General features: G+C 35.3%; 2 protein-coding genes across 2 annotated transcripts in view; one reads left to right on the forward strand and one right to left on the reverse strand.

Moving 5' to 3' along the window:
* LOC140146841 (protein unc-119 homolog B-like) overlaps positions 1-15,859 on the forward strand; it is a 54,381-nt gene that overhangs the window by 30,026 nt on the left and 8,496 nt on the right. Inside the window, exon 5 of the mRNA XM_072168722.1 lies at positions 4,695-4,867. Within this exon, the coding sequence (XP_072024823.1) occupies positions 4,695-4,867 (173 nt within the window). The remainder of the gene's footprint in view (positions 1-4,694; positions 4,868-15,859) is intronic.
* On the reverse strand, positions 4,861-7,491 carry LOC140146839 (G-protein coupled receptor moody-like). Its single transcript, XM_072168721.1, has 2 exons — positions 6,412-7,491; positions 4,861-5,721 (listed from the first exon to the last, which is right to left on the reverse strand). Exon 1 carries the CDS (start codon positions 7,456-7,458, stop codon positions 6,412-6,414), a length of 1,047 nt encoding a protein of 348 aa, XP_072024822.1. The 5' UTR covers positions 7,459-7,491; the 3' UTR covers positions 4,861-5,721.

Below are 15,859 nucleotides of genomic sequence, written 5' to 3' on the forward strand. Positions count from 1 at the left end.
CAGAGTGTTAGGCCTATTCCCACACAAAATAATGGGCATCAATTAAACACTTATTTTCAAACTTTTCCGAACCCGATCCGAGGCTCTTGGGAAAATACTTTAGGCTCTCGTTTACAAGAAAAGAAAACACTGAAAAATATGATTGGGGATAGGCCTACTTAGACCCTCATGAATATATCCTTTAAATACCCACAATTTTTAAACCTTGTTTGTTTTAAGTAAAGTAGGCCTAATTCTCAATATTTAGAATAATGAAATATTCAATAGGCCTACATATTTTAACAGCATGGACAGCGTAAAGCATTTATTTTTTTAATACGATTAAAACGTTTTCGAATTTCAAATGTACTCTATTCCTATTCAACCATCTACGGTTAAAACTCGATGTCAAAAATGTTGATGTCTCTGATGCTGATCGACCATCTAGGCCTATAAACCCGATGTCAAAATGTCAATTTTCGAGTTTGGGTACATTGTAGGCCTATAATAGCAAATGCTTTTGATGCAAGACAATTTCAAACAGAAAATTTAATCTAAAACGCAAATTCGTGCCTTATTTATTTCTTGTTTGGATAACTTTTCCCATAATTATTACCATGCGTGATACATGATTAAGATAAAAGCTTTTGGTTTTCAAAAATGTTTTGAACGCTTGTCTTATTTTTATTTTTATTATTGTTTTTCCTAACCTAGGCCTATAGATGTTTTACATTTATAACCTTTTTACAAACTTGAATAGATATGAATTAATTGTTTTAAAGCATTTTTCGAGTGACGTTTGAAACACTCTTTGTAGCATGATGTAGGCCTACTGTATGACCACGAAAGGTCGTAGATTTAGAAGCCATTTCCTTCGATATATAGCCCTATAAACAAAACACTTTGGCCCAATGTTGGGAGAAAATATGCACTAAACAAATAAACCTGTTAATTTTTAAAATAAACTCTCGTGGTGCAGTTCTGTCAACAAAATTACATAGGCTCAGCCCCCTCAATAAATTTGGTGCGGGGGCTCGAATAGACCTACCCTTCTGTGTGAATAGGCACGTTTTCATTTTCATTTAGGCCTATAATGGCCTCCAAACTACATTGTTAAGCATGTTAAGTTATCTTGTTTTTGTCAAAAACATAAACTGCAAATTGTCCCTTATTGTACAGTGATATCCTTCGCCGAATTCGCGGTGTGTGTTTGGGGGGGGGGGGTCCCGGTTCGCCCCTTCAGTTTCAAATGAAGCAGGCCTAAACAATGCGTTCACCCCTCCAATAAAGTCCATCCCCAGATTTGACCTCTTTACTTTGTAGGTTGAGTCCTTGATCCATGGGCCTGATCCATTATTTAATATGCAAGAAATGTCGACCCTCAATTTAAACCTTTCCAATTTGGCCAAAGTCAGTGCCGTAAAGGATGGGCTACACTACAGTTCAGTTCTTTTCACAGTGTTGACTTATAATTTCATGAGAAAGAAAAAGGAAAATGGGAAAGATTTTAATCTTTTCCATTTTCTTTTTCTTTTTAAAAACATGTATAGGCCTAGGCCTAGGTGTTTAAAATTGTCCAATTGAATTAGTCGAAAAGGTTTTGATTTTTCAATGTTGTGCCGACCGATAATATGACTAAAAAGAAACTCATTCCAACCAACGTGTGCTATTTGGGAGTAGGCCTAGGCCTACATTAAGAGTAAATTTCCTTGGGTTATGAATTATTAAAGGGGAAAGATGAAATAAAGATGGTATGACATGCAAGAAAGCGAAAGTAAAAATAAAATAGGAAAAAGAAACATGAATTAATATTAAAATCGGACATGACAATTGTCAAATTTAAACCTTAATTGTGACACGATCTTGTTCATGGGGGCCAAAGGAGGCATTTTTGAAAATTGTGTAACCATTACACGTACAATAGGCTATCATTTTAAACTGAAAACACCAAAGGTCTAGAATACTTGGTTCTAAAGTTATGAAGTTTTTTCATGCATATTTTCTTGATATACCTTAAAATAATGATCTTTTAAAATTCATGTACTCTTTTGCAGTTTGAAACTTTCTTCATCTTTATTATTATGCTAGAACTCTATGAGGTATTGTTGAACTTATGCATTAAAGTCTCGAATTGAAATATTAATAAAAAATAAATGTTATTTTTATGCGGTAGGCTATGCCTACAAAGTGTTTTTATTGCGATCGTAATTTTTTAAATGTTTGATAGTAATATAATTAAAAATACAAATTTAGGCTAAAAATAAAATAAAGACAAATCAAACAATTACAAATAACAAAAACGCCAAACCAATGTGATGCATGTTTATAAGTAATGAGTATTAAGAATCTTTTTAAAATTTACTTGAATTTCTTTGCTGTAGGCCTATCCCATGTGGCGGGCCGCTAAGCGCTTCGTGCAAAAAAACCCATCATTTTAGAAAATGTAGGCCGATTACAAAAACGCAACACCTATAGTATGGATGTTCTTAAGTATGCTGGTGTTATATTATTATCGTATTGAACAAACAATAAATTCAGAAAGAATTAAAACAATTTATTCTAATAACCAAAATAAAACCGATGCGGTTTCCATTAAAAAAGGACAGGCCTATAGGCCTATTCGCAGTATCGGGCTGAAAAGCATCGAAAAGTTTAAAAACAAAAAAGGGCGGTTTTAGAAAATGGGATAACAAAAAGTTAACACCTAGTATCAACATCAAGTTTGCGGGTTTTAGAAAAAGACATATGTGAATATCAAAGTGCAATATTTCACTTCAACACAGAAAATCTCAAAAAATTTCAAAAAGTAGGCCTACTACAAAGGATGTCGACCCCAGACACGGGAAATGCCAATTTTCACTGCCGTCGTTGGTGGCGCGCTGTATTTGGAATCGCGAGAATTGGACTTACAGTTTCAGTGTCAGCTAAATTATGTTGAAATTGAATGGCACTGAAATACAACATTTGTTGGTGGTGATAAAAATGAGAAAACATGCATGTCGGATCTTTGACATAATTTGCTTACAAGCCATGAATCTAATGTCTAAATTAATGGAACACATTACATGATGAGTTATTGACAAACCTTTTATTTGACAATTGAAATTTCATCAACCATTAAAAATATTTTCATCAGAGAAGATATCTTACACTTCCCATAATGCATTTCTGTACTGATTTGCTAGATCTAGTGCAACATAGGTCAATAATGACGAAGTATACCTGAATCAGAGCACATCTAGATTTTGCAAAATGTGTTTATTTCTTGATTGTCAACCTAGATGTTTAGCCAGTCTATTCTCAAAATGAAAACAAAGGGAACTTGTAAAAGTAATGGGAGTGAATCTGATTATGAGGTGATGTACATGTATCATGTTGCAATGGATTATGGGTAGGGTGAGATATCTTCTGATATTTCATTGTCAATTGCTTTGTCCTTAGAATTTTGTCAAAATTGAATAAAAAAGTAAATATTGACACATAATTGAAAGGTTTCAAACTACAGGTTATTTAGACAATATGCCATAGAATGTAGCTTTATTAGGTTTTTTACTCAATACAGTAGGCCTACAATCGTATGTACTGCAAACCATAATATTCTTGCGTTATTAATTTGTTATGGTTTAAACTGTTTGGAGCAGTTTTGTGGATTCTTATTTTTCGCAATTACAAATATTTACATATAAAGCTGGTGGGTAACTAAAGCACAAAAATAAAAACTGGTAAAATTCTGGTTTACCCTGCGCACCCTATTTTTTTAAGTTTAGGGTTAGGATTAGGGTTAGGGTTATACTTGTGCGCAGGCAGGGTATACCAGAATTATTCCTAAAAAGTTTTGCTACATTGCGGTATGTATTTACTGGTTGATACATAACCTGTCTGGCTCTAAATGTAGATACAAATCATTGTATGGAAAACTTAACAACAATAAAGGCTATTCAAGTGCAAGTCCCATAAAAATGTAACAATCTTTAATTTCCCTTTAACTTACAATTTCAATGATTTGAGGCATGTGTTACCAATACAGATTGAAATATAAAAAAAGATTAAAGATGCATTTCACATTTTGGTGGCATTAATAATACATGTAAGTAAATACATGCCAATGAAAACCCTGTTTTACAGGCTGATAGACTTTTCAAGTAGGGTAGGTCTGTTACAATTTATTTTTTCTGGAGGCTAAATAAAACGACCATAAAATATTACCAAAAGCTTACAAAATCATGATGCCAAAAATTGGTGTGTTTTTTTGCAAACATTTTGAGAATTTTCAGTCAAAATCAATTTTGGTCATAAAACAGCTGATTTTAGCTAAATTAAAAAAAAATTCTATAATATAAATTCTCCCAAAATGAAACGTGGGTCGTTCGGCCCGTAAATCCCTTATTTTTTGTCTCCTAAATCAATAAATTTTAGTCATAAAACTGTTGATTTTATCCAAATTAAAAAAATTCTATAATAAAAATTCTCCCAAAATTAAACATGTGTCGTTCGGGCCCGTAAATCTTATTTTTTTCCTTTCCCCTATTGGTTTCCTTATTTAACTCTGTACAGTGTTATAGGCAATAAACCAGTCAACAAAGTTCAGGAAGATAGAGAGACATAATATTTCAAAGAGCTGCTGCTATTGGTTCATTGCTTCATGAATATTAACACAGTTCATGAATAATCATTTTAAAGTGGTTTCTTTCTTTCTGCTTCTCTTTTATATACAGTGTTGAATTTGTAGTAGGCGATAAACCAGTCAACAACTTCAGGATGATAGAGAGACATTACTTCAAAGAGCGGCTGCTGAAAACGTTTGATTTCAACTTTGGCTTTTGTATTCCTAACAGCAAGAACACCTGTGAACATATATATGAGTTCCCTGTTTTATCGTCAGAAGAAAGTAAGTATACATAATAAGAATTGAATTTTATACTGTCATTGGGTATGAAAAACCTTGTGCTTGTGGCCCCTGAACATGTTTAAAACAAAACTGCCAATAGGTTACATAGAAGATTTTGCTTTAAACATGTTTAGGGGCCTAGGAGACTTATAGGGGGTTTTCCCTGCCCAATGACGATACTGTATTGTCTGTAATTGATGCGCCCTCTAATAATAATTTTTTTTAAATCTTCAAATCTGGAATAATTAATATAAACTGTTACATTTTGGTTGAAATTTCAAAATATCGCCCAAAGTGTGCATGCAATATACTGTTACACAATTAATCTGGTGGATTAATCATAGTCTTGTCAGATATATAATGTAGGTCTACATGAATAACATTGTTGTCCCATTATTGCTCAAGAAAAAGTGACTAGACTCACAAAATGTAGTTCACCTCACACCATGTTCAGACAATGAAAGCTCATGTCACATATCACACACAGTAATTAATGAATGGGCCAACTACTCAGTTCAAGCCATAATATATGATTGTGAGCCAATTTAAATTTTATTCTTTGCCAAATATGAAAGATTTGCTATCTAGTGCAACATTGGTCGATAGTGACAACATGTACCTCAATGAACAGAGCACATCCAGAACTTGCAGTATATGTTTATTTCATGACTATCGACACATTTTTAGGCAGTCTATTCTCAAAATTAAAATAAAGGGAACCTGTACAAAGTAATGTGAGTGCAATTCGATGAAATGAGGTGATATATCATGTTGCAAAGGATTCTGGGAAGGTTAAGATGTCTCCTCTGCCCAAACCCTTTGCTCAATAGAAAATTGTCATTGATAAAGTATACCTAGGCACCGAAGTTTCGCGCGATTTTGGGGGTCCATCACGATTTTGGTGGTCCATCGTGAATTTTGAAAATTTTGCCAAACACACTACTTTTCAATGTAAATTCACCAATATTCCATTTGATGCAGGCCCAGCGCCTGTTTCCGTGAGTCCAGACCAGCACAATATCCTCCCCGGAAGCCCTTCCGTGATATGCAAATGTCCGATTTTTTCCATGACGTGTTACCATGTGTGGTAGTTAATTCTTTACATCGATCGTATGTATGAGTGACGCGTCATTAATCATATGCATAATTGATTGAGCGAAGAAGGGTAGGATATAAGTCACAGAGCGCACGCGAGATATACGAATCAGTTCATGACAAAAACAACATTTGGACACCAAAAAAGTACAGTTATGCATTAAAATGTTTATTGTACAGTACAGTAGTAGCTTTTCACATAAAATTTGCATTGTTCACATTATGTATCAACTTCATGGAGAGGAAAACATCAGACTAGCACGTGTGAAATAGGTGCAGAATTTGGCATACTTGATTTACTTCGAATTGCGTGTGACTTCATCAATGGATACAAAAAGTGGTGGAAAACGCATTTTCGCGCTTTTTGACTTGAATTTTCGCGCTTTATAAAAAACCGGCCGCGCATTTTGCCGTTTTAAATCGCGCGAAACTCCGGTGCCTACGTATACCTAACTTTGCTCTGGTAGAAGCCTTTTCAGCACTCTAGACGGTTGCGGAATTTTGGAGTACGAGCATCGCATCATATGTCCCAAAACTTGTCTGAAATCTGGGTGCTTGCGTGTGTATATAAAAAAATTGATGGCGCTACTAGCATTGGTCATCAGCCGTATGTAAAACAGTTCATGATTGACATTGATGCCTGGAATTGAGATCAGGAAGAAAAATGGCAGGAAGCAAATCAGAAATGCGCACACTACAAGAAACAAGTTCTTTGTGATTTCAATCTCATCCCGCGATATTTTGATACTTTTACGATCATTGGGGGTGTCCTGTGTGATACCGATGCCATTTGAGTGTTGAAGAGCCTGTTTCCTCTCGCGAAAATGTTTCTTTACGTGTAGGTAGATCCGTACGTAACAAATAGTTATTGTCAAGAATGGGACAGGAAATCCGATTAGCGCTGTGTACAAAGATAGGCTCATGGAATTGTTGCGTGCGTTTAAGACCGCAACACAAGCTAACTGGGCGTTATCATATCCGTAGCCTCCTAAGCCGGTCGATATAGCTGCAAAATTAGCGCATACAGGAATGAACCACGGTACTGCGACCCAGACAGCTAGTTTCCACATTGTGAACATTTTGGGGTAAAGATGCGGTTTTGTGATCAGAACAAGACGATTGAGGGCGATCACACCCAATGTATATAAACTAGTTCCGGTACAGGTATAGACGATAAACCCAGTGAGTTGACAAAGCCAGTTAGCGCCTGGAATAAGCCACATGCCTTCACCGAGCACCGCAACTATCATGAAAATGAAGAAAATAGATGTGAGAAGATCGGCTACACTTAAACTGATGACAAAGGCGTTAGTTGACGTTTGAAGTTTACGCGAGAATAGAACGGCGAGGATGATCATAGAGTTGCCGGTGATTCCTAAGAAAGAGATGAATGCTAGGATGATGGCATGTAGAACTTGTTCGGCATAGTAAACATCTAGTGGAACAGCCTTGTCACTGGTAGTGTTGGCTGCATCCGTTACAGCTGACAGATTCATGATGCTATTGTCAAAATGTGGCGAGAGGTGAAGACTACTGGGCCGATGGAGCTGAAAAGAGCTGTTTAAAATCAATAAAATGTAATAACTTTTCTCCTCACAACTTGGTCTCTTAAAATTTTTGCAATATCAGCTGATAAGCAGTAAGAGAAATGCTTTTGTGCAACCTTGCCCAGTGAGTCTTCTTTTTTACAGGTGTGGGCTTTGTCTCTCACTTTCTATCTCTCTCGCTCTCTCTTCGGTGCATTCTTGAGTCAGAAATCTTTGCTGGTATGTGGAACAAAATTTTGAAACCAATTTTGTTCTATTATTGGTAAACTCCAATTTTAAAACTTTTTTGTTAGTTCACTCTGCTAGATAAAAAACATTCCAAAGATGGCTGAGTTCAAACAATCTTAAGCACTTGAAACCAGTTTGAAGTGTTGGTCTTTTTATTGGTAGATTCCAATTTGAACACTCTGAAGATAGAAAGCATGATACCAATGATTGCTGATTTCTGACAGCATAACAATTGAAACCAGTTTAATGTGTTATTCTTTTAATGGTAGATTCCAATTTGAACTTTGATGTTAGTCCACTCTGTAGATAGAAAGCATAGCAAAGGTTGCCAATTTCGAACGGCATTGAACAACTGAAACCAGGTCTAATTTATATCCGTGCACATTGTTTACATGTAAGTCTGCAACTTGCAGGTTTATGTGTACATGAATTGACATCGCTGGTTTTGTTCTAACATATTGAATTTGTGTATACACAAATATTTTAGTCATAATATAGGGAAGTAGTTCCGTTTTCTGGTCTACAGGTTTTGAAATCTTATGAAGTTACCACTGAGGCATGTTATTTAATAAGTCTTGGGTTCATACTTCATTGTTATTGATTATTAATGTGTAACCATGGCATGGTATAGAAATACCTTTGAACTTGAAAAAACAGAGTTTTACAAAGATACTGCAATTTTTTGTAAATTATGATATTTTCAGGGTATTAATATTTTTGCAGTTTGGAGAGAACCATGTTTTTGCGACATAAAATTGGTATGAATTTGTACATTTTCTTAAAGGCATATAGGAAAAAAATTGTGTGAATGAAAATTTAGCGAATCAACTGCACCTGCAAAATTGTTTGTACACAAGCATTTCATGTTTTACAGTGTGAGACTGTAACCGTGGTAATTTTTGTGCGTTTAATTTTTTGTATTGGCCAATTTTGAACTACCTTGCTTTTAATTTTCGCAATTTTGGGGTTTTCTTACATAGACCTCTATATAAAAAGAACATTAGTGTGTTTTTATTTTCACCATAGTTGGGTTGAACATGAAAAGTGAAAATTAATGTCCAGCGAATTTAAAACTTTCACAGTACCAGTTACCCTACACAATTGACCTACTTTGAAATATAATGAAAGACAGAGATCAAAAGAACTTATCGCGTCTGATGTCACTGTCAATTACGATCCTTGATTGGTTTACACAGGTTGCGTGTAAAAGGAAGGCCGATATATCTGGTGCCGAAAAATTACGTACTTTTACAAGGCAAAAAGCAACTTTTCTAGGCATTGTTGACATGGTGGCTTTGCGGAAAAAAGTTTCCTAATATAAAGACCTAACTTTTGAGACGGTTTGTATGTTTGAAGGTGCAAAATTAACAATAAGGTGCCCGGTTATACCGCCGTGTTCAGCAAGTCATCATCACAACACTTGTAAACAATCCGTGCTCGAGTGATTGACAGGTGACGTCAGACGCGATAAATTCTTTTCATTTCTGTCTTTCATTATAGTGTGCAGGCAACTCGCTATAATTTGGAGCACCTCAAGTTCGGTAGTGACGTACATGCGTATTTCGCACACCGCAATATCGAATTGCACACGTAAAGTTAAATGCACTGAGTGTACACACATGCGTACAAAGGGTGGTTTGTCGGCATGCATTTTTGTCGGCATGCATGTTTGCGACTCAAAACAAAAAAAAAAAAGCATTGACGTCACTACCAAACTTGAGGTGAACCAAATTATAAAGAAATTCACAATGCTGTGCTGGCTACTTTGTAAGATAGCGCTGTAGTTTTTAATGGTAATTTCCACTATTTTGTAGATTTGCACAGCTTAAAATTGCTACAAAAAGTAGAACTGTCCTTTTCAGGTGTGTTTTAAACTATGGTTACTTCACTGATAATACACAGGCTGCCTGGAGAACAGTGCTTTACAATATTTATGTGGAGACCTCTTGGAAGGCAGAATTTTCTGAGTAACGTAGTATTCGATAGGGTCTATGCTACAAGTATCTCAAGTCTCAATCAAATACTTCACTATTTCTTGATAAATTTTCACAAATAAAATTTAAAAAAAATATATGCATAACAAAATGTTTATTGTGGATTTTTGTTTTATTTCTAACTTTCCAACAATAACGGCTTAAATAAAACTGGGTAATTACATGTTGTGCTAGGTGTAAATATGTAAATCATGATGACATATATTGAAGATCTCTGGGGAAAAACCTACAAGTTTCAGTTGAAGTATGTTGTAAGTAAATAATGTTATAGCTCTAGCATGCAGACACTATGCAAGACATAGCCCTTTTCTTGTATTATCCCTTGGAATTGATCGTCACTCTTCTGCTACTTTCCCTGTGGCAATGTTTGCATGGATCAGCATAACTGTTGATATATATGCAAATACCGTAACCCTAACCAGACGTGCGGCAGACGACGATTACAAACTTTTGAAAAATTCCACAATATTCAGTTTTCCAGTGTTTTAGTTGAATTTCACCATGGCATTCAATTGAGTAAAAGCATGTGTTGTAATTGCAGTGTTCAAGGTGGTTTTTAGATAAAACTGTTAAAAGTGGTTGTAAATTTTACTGTTGTCACATTTTGAAAGTAGTATTGAATGTAGTATGGCATACAGAGCTATATGGCTGTCAATACGAGTGGCAATGAACTGTATCTGTCATTGAGGAGGTTTTTCACCTGGGACGTGAGATTTCAGCATGTATGGGGCATATGCTCGGTGCCAAGAAATCCAAACCGGTCCAGATTTGAGCAGAGCTGTACTATGTACAGTGCATGTGAAGTGACTATTTGAGCTGCTATAGATTGGATTGTGCGAAAGAATTATCATATGACACGCTTCATATTATACCTACAGTTAAAGCGGATCAATTTGGATTCAATGTGTCATGCATCATACAGTTTCATAGTGTACAAGTATAATAGCTACTATATTTGGATTTAGAGCAGATTGATTTGGATTTAGAGTGGATAAAAGTGGATTGATTACGAAGTAGGAGCAGACAAAACACAAGATGGAGAGATACAATTGTAAGATTTGCAGGGCATGACATGGATGAGAGCAGCACAGGACAGGTCCAAAATGGCACCAGCTTGAAGAGGTGTTTGCCCTGCAGTGGGCTGATGATGGCTGACATTTAAATCAGATAGATTGGATTTAGAGCGGATTGATTTGGATCCAGTGTGTCATATGTAATCCACAGTTTCAACTTACTATGAGTGTGATGTCGATGACAGCCTGCCAGTGGCACATCCAGAGAATTGCGAGGATGTTAAATTTGAATTGAGATTTCAAAACGTAAAAACAATCATTGCAACGCATATCAAATGGCTTTTGATGTAAAAATTGAGTTACAATAAAAGCACTGTGGCAAAAAAGTGGCACTTGTAAGTTGTAGATTTCAAACTTTGACAAGTTTTTCAAATGGTGGAGACCTGTACAATTAAGATGTAGCTGACTCGCAGATATGGATAGATTGACCCAATTATTATTAGTAGTTTTGTTGTTTCGCTGTGTGTGTGTGTGTGTGTGTGTGCGGGGGGAATTGGCGAGTCCCAAAATTGTCCCAACCGCGATCGTATATTGCGTATTTCAAACTACAACGCGAACGCCCGACCTTGGATACAATGCTATCCAATCACGAAAAGTGCGTTGGCATGGTTGGATTCACTTCCGCGTGACTCACGCACAGTCGCACACGCTGGCGTACATCGCGCAGGGTACGCAAAAATTCGTCACGCTATTGAAAGCTGTGTTCATTCAATTGGAATTCCCACTATAAAAGTTCATTATTGTTTTGTGTGTGTTAGGATCAAAGGGTCATTGTGCCCAATTCATCATCCCATAAGTGGAAAGTGACATGTTTATGGATGAGGTCATGACTACAGACTTTACAGTTATTTTTTTTTGTTGGTATATTGTGAAATATCTTGAAGGGCTCGGCTAGCAGCATTTTCACATATTTTCAATCCAAAGATATACTATCAGTTGATAATTTTTTCTCAAAAACCTGAAAAGGCCTTTTAGGTGCCCTCAGGTCCCACAAAAAAAATATGTCGCTTTCCGAGCCCTTAACAGATCATACTATGAACCTAGGAATATCCTTCCATTCCAAAATAAAGGGTGTCAAAACAACAGATGCACAGTTATTTATGGCTTCCTCCAAATAGCGTTATCATATAATTATATGTAGACTGGTAGATGTTCAAAATTGTCGCAGTATTATTTGGCAAATTAGAAAACTGGCAGTTTTAACTGCTCAATTTCCTGTAGGTCCTAAAACTGCTCCCAATTTCAAGAGACCGGAAAGTTAACCAAGTAACTTACAGTGAACAGTTGTCACAATTTATTAAATTACAAAAAACCCTCAACAACACAATTTCAAATAGATTCAACAGGTTTGCTAATTTGCTTTCATTTTGTTTGTTTGTTTATTTTTAACTGCTTTAATTTCATAACGGACCAATTGAAATAGATAGTATTCCCGACTAATCAGATTATAAAACCTCAAAATAACAGCTTTGCCGTAAAGATCTCAAACTTGGCAATGCGTCTAGACAGGTCTTTTAACATTCTTTAACACTTAAATTAACTCTGTGTTTCGAGATATTTTCTCAAAATATCAAGAGCTACCTCAAGAACCAAACCAATATTAGGCTTGTTTGTACTCATTTTAATGCATTTTTCATGCTGATTCCAAATATGGTCATGATAATGTAAAATTTTGGAATTTTTAAAGAAAATTTAAACCTTGTCGTCTGCAGTCGACGCGCATTGAGAGAGTTAACATTGAATTATAATTGTTCATACATCTGATCTTTGAATTTGCTAGATACACAACCTCATCCTCACAACTTGAGGTTAACTTTTCAGCTTTACTTGTTGATTGAAGGTTATTGAATTATGCCACTTGAAGTGAGACTGTTTTGATTCATGAGAATGGCAATGCGAGATTTGAGTTAGGCTGTTGACAAGTTTGAATGCCTGGCAGGTACACAGGGATATTATGTTACACTGCTGTGTCTGGTGTGGTTGCATCACTCATGACACATTGCTTTTTAAGTGTCCCTTATCTGAAGTAAAAGAAACATGTCATGTTTGAATAATGTACTGAATAGTTGCAATTGATGCCTAAAGGAATGATATGGTATTGTCTCTGATTGAAATGAAATTGCTGTCTGCTGTAGATTAAGGCTGGCATTTTCGGTCGGTAAACGGGTACCCGCCGAGATTACATTACCGGGTAGGAAATACCCTCCCGGTACCAAATTCAAAAAAGTTTTTATTTTTTCGGTTTTGTAGTGTCCCTGGACCTAGACCTAAATGCCAGGATCATTCATGGTTGACCTAAAAAAAAAAAAAAATTTCAAGATATTTTGTATTTTTAATATGAAAATTGATAATTTGTATTCATGTCATACTCTATTAATGATTTCAAAATATCAATTTTCATATTAAAAATACAAAATATCTTGAAATTTTTTTATTTTTTATTTAAAAAAAAAAAAAAAAAAAAAAAAAAAAAAAAAATTTTTTTTTTTTTAAAAAAATTTCGAGTACCCGGTTACCCGCCCGAAAAATCGGTGGTACCGGGTACAAAATTACCCGAAAATGCCAGGCCTACTGTAGATAGCAATTAGTAAAGTATTTGTTTGAGACTTTTGGAGATACATGTATCATGACCCTATCAAATACTACGTCACTCATCCTCATTTAGATAAAATTCTGCCCTCCCAGAGGTCTCCGCTAGGCAATACGATGATACAATAAGAAAGGTGATATGAATGGTTATGGAATCGAACTAGAGACATGTGCCTCTGACACTTAGAACTGCCCTCCAACATGTCTGCCATTTCAATTGTTGTACCGTTTCAGTTGAGTTTATTTAGACAGGGTCTATAGTATTGCTTTCCAGTGATAATGTTCAGTGCTATCTTCAGAAGATGGCATTGATGTTTAAAGGAATGATATGGTACTATCTCTGATTCATTTAAATCAGTGCTGTCTACAGTAGATAGCAATTCGTCGCTCGCAAGACAGTGGCGTATCACGAAAATGGCCATTTTAAGATAATTGCATCTGAAGTTTTTGCAACTTTTAACCGTTTGTCATACATTGAATGGATATGAAAATAAAAAATATTAAAGTTACATTTAATGTATAAAATACATTGCTGTCATTCACCAATTAATTGTAATTAGTCATTTAACTTATACGCCAGTATGTCAAACTTTTTGAAAAATTATTCTCCATTCAAAATTAGGTAAATTTTCATCGTCAACCGTGTAATTGAATGAGATTATTTTGACATATTAAAACGCTTGAAATATCACAAACAAATAGGCCTATGTTGATAAATAATATTAATACAAGCTAAAACCGTTGGGGCTCGATAATGAACCCCACAAAACTAGCCGAGTATATGGAAAATGCCATACGGCCGAACGGTTTTGCCGGCTCTCTTTTACCATCATGCCACACGCCGCCTGATATTTACGACATAGTGCCGTATGTCACTGATACGCCACTATGTCGTCCAAAACAAGGGGAATGTTGTGCACAATAATACCATTGAGTGAGATACGCCAAACCTAATTAGTGATAATACTTAATTAATTAATGACATATATGTCTTGAAAGTTTGTCAGAATGTAAAGCTTTACATAGATTACGAAACTGTTCTTATCTCATTTTGTCTAAAATGGCTGATACGCCACTATGTCTTGCGAGGGACAAATTATTATGAAGTATTTGAGTGAGACTTTTGAAGAGAGCTATGATAGTATTGCTGTTTACAGTTAATTTCAGTGGTGACTGGTGATAATGATCAGTGCTTATTCTTCAGAAGATAGCATTGATGAAGAACTATATATCTCAAATTATTTAAATCAGTGCTGTCTACTGTAGATATCAATTTAAAGTGAAGTATTTGATTGAGACGTTTGAAGATAGCTTATAGATAGTATACAGTAGATATCAATTTGGTGATAATGGTCAGTGCTATCTTCAGAAGATGGCATTGATGTCTAAAGGAATAATGCATTTCTGATTTAAATCAGTGCTGTCTACAGTAGATAGCAATTAATGAAGTATTTGATTGAGACTTATGAAGGTAGCTATAGTATTGATATTTACAGTAAATAGCTTGGTGGTAATTGTCAGTGCTATCTTCAGAAGATAGCTTTGATGTCTAAAGGAATGATACGTCTGATTTGAATCACTGCAGTCTAGATAACAACTAGATAACAATTAATAAACTTAAGAAAGCTATATATTTGCTGTTTGCAGTCAATTACAACATAATGCGGTAATTTAAAAAAAAAGTTTTTGATTTTATGTAGTAGAAGTATACTTATTGAAAATCAACATATTGTGACCCGAAGATCAAATTACATGTCAGTGTACAGAGTAAGCATTACTGACACAGTGGTGATAATGATCAGTGCTATCTTCAGAAGATAGCACTGATGTAATTTAATGCTGTCCACAGTATATGGCTATGATGGTCGTGATCAGGCTCAAAGCTGTCTACTTGGCAGCGCTGAAAATAATCAGTGCTGTCGAAAGATTTGATGATAAGAGCATGCCTGTTTTTGCCACAGTTGGTGCACATGTTATTGTTAGTGCAACTTTTCTTTTAAATGTTATTGTTACATGGTTTAAGTATAAAAATGGATTCATCTTCCAATTAAATTGGGGAAAAAGAAAATACTATTCTGCTAATATTCATTCATTGCACATAATTATATAGACCATCTTGAAACTCTGAGAAAAAACAGAAAATGTTGCATTTCTCTGATGAACACCTGCAATAAACATTTGATTAAATTTTGCACCAAAGTAGCAATTTGTTGCCAGATATTGGGTATTTAATTTCCCATTTATATAACACAGACAGGTGAGATACATTCTACAATGTTGCTTCGAGCGTAACACACTGCATACTAATTGGAGCAGAATTATAGGTCCAAGTGTCTGAGAGAGAGAAGATGTGGATTCAGCTATTCCAGTTAAAACCATACTCCCCATAATTATGGAAGACCTAACCCAGACATACCCTTAACCTCCTACACATGGGTAGATTTCAAGTAAAGTCACAAATTCATG

This window comes from Amphiura filiformis, chromosome 2 (genome assembly GCF_039555335.1).
Source record: "Amphiura filiformis chromosome 2, Afil_fr2py, whole genome shotgun sequence".
In the NCBI taxonomy this organism is placed as follows: Eukaryota; Metazoa; Echinodermata; class Ophiuroidea; order Amphilepidida; family Amphiuridae; genus Amphiura; species Amphiura filiformis.

Excerpts from the sequence above, each read along its gene's own strand:
- LOC140146839 (XM_072168721.1), bottom strand. The coding sequence starts at position 7,458 with ATGAATCTGTCAGCTGTAACGGATGCAGCCAACACTACCAGTGACAAG.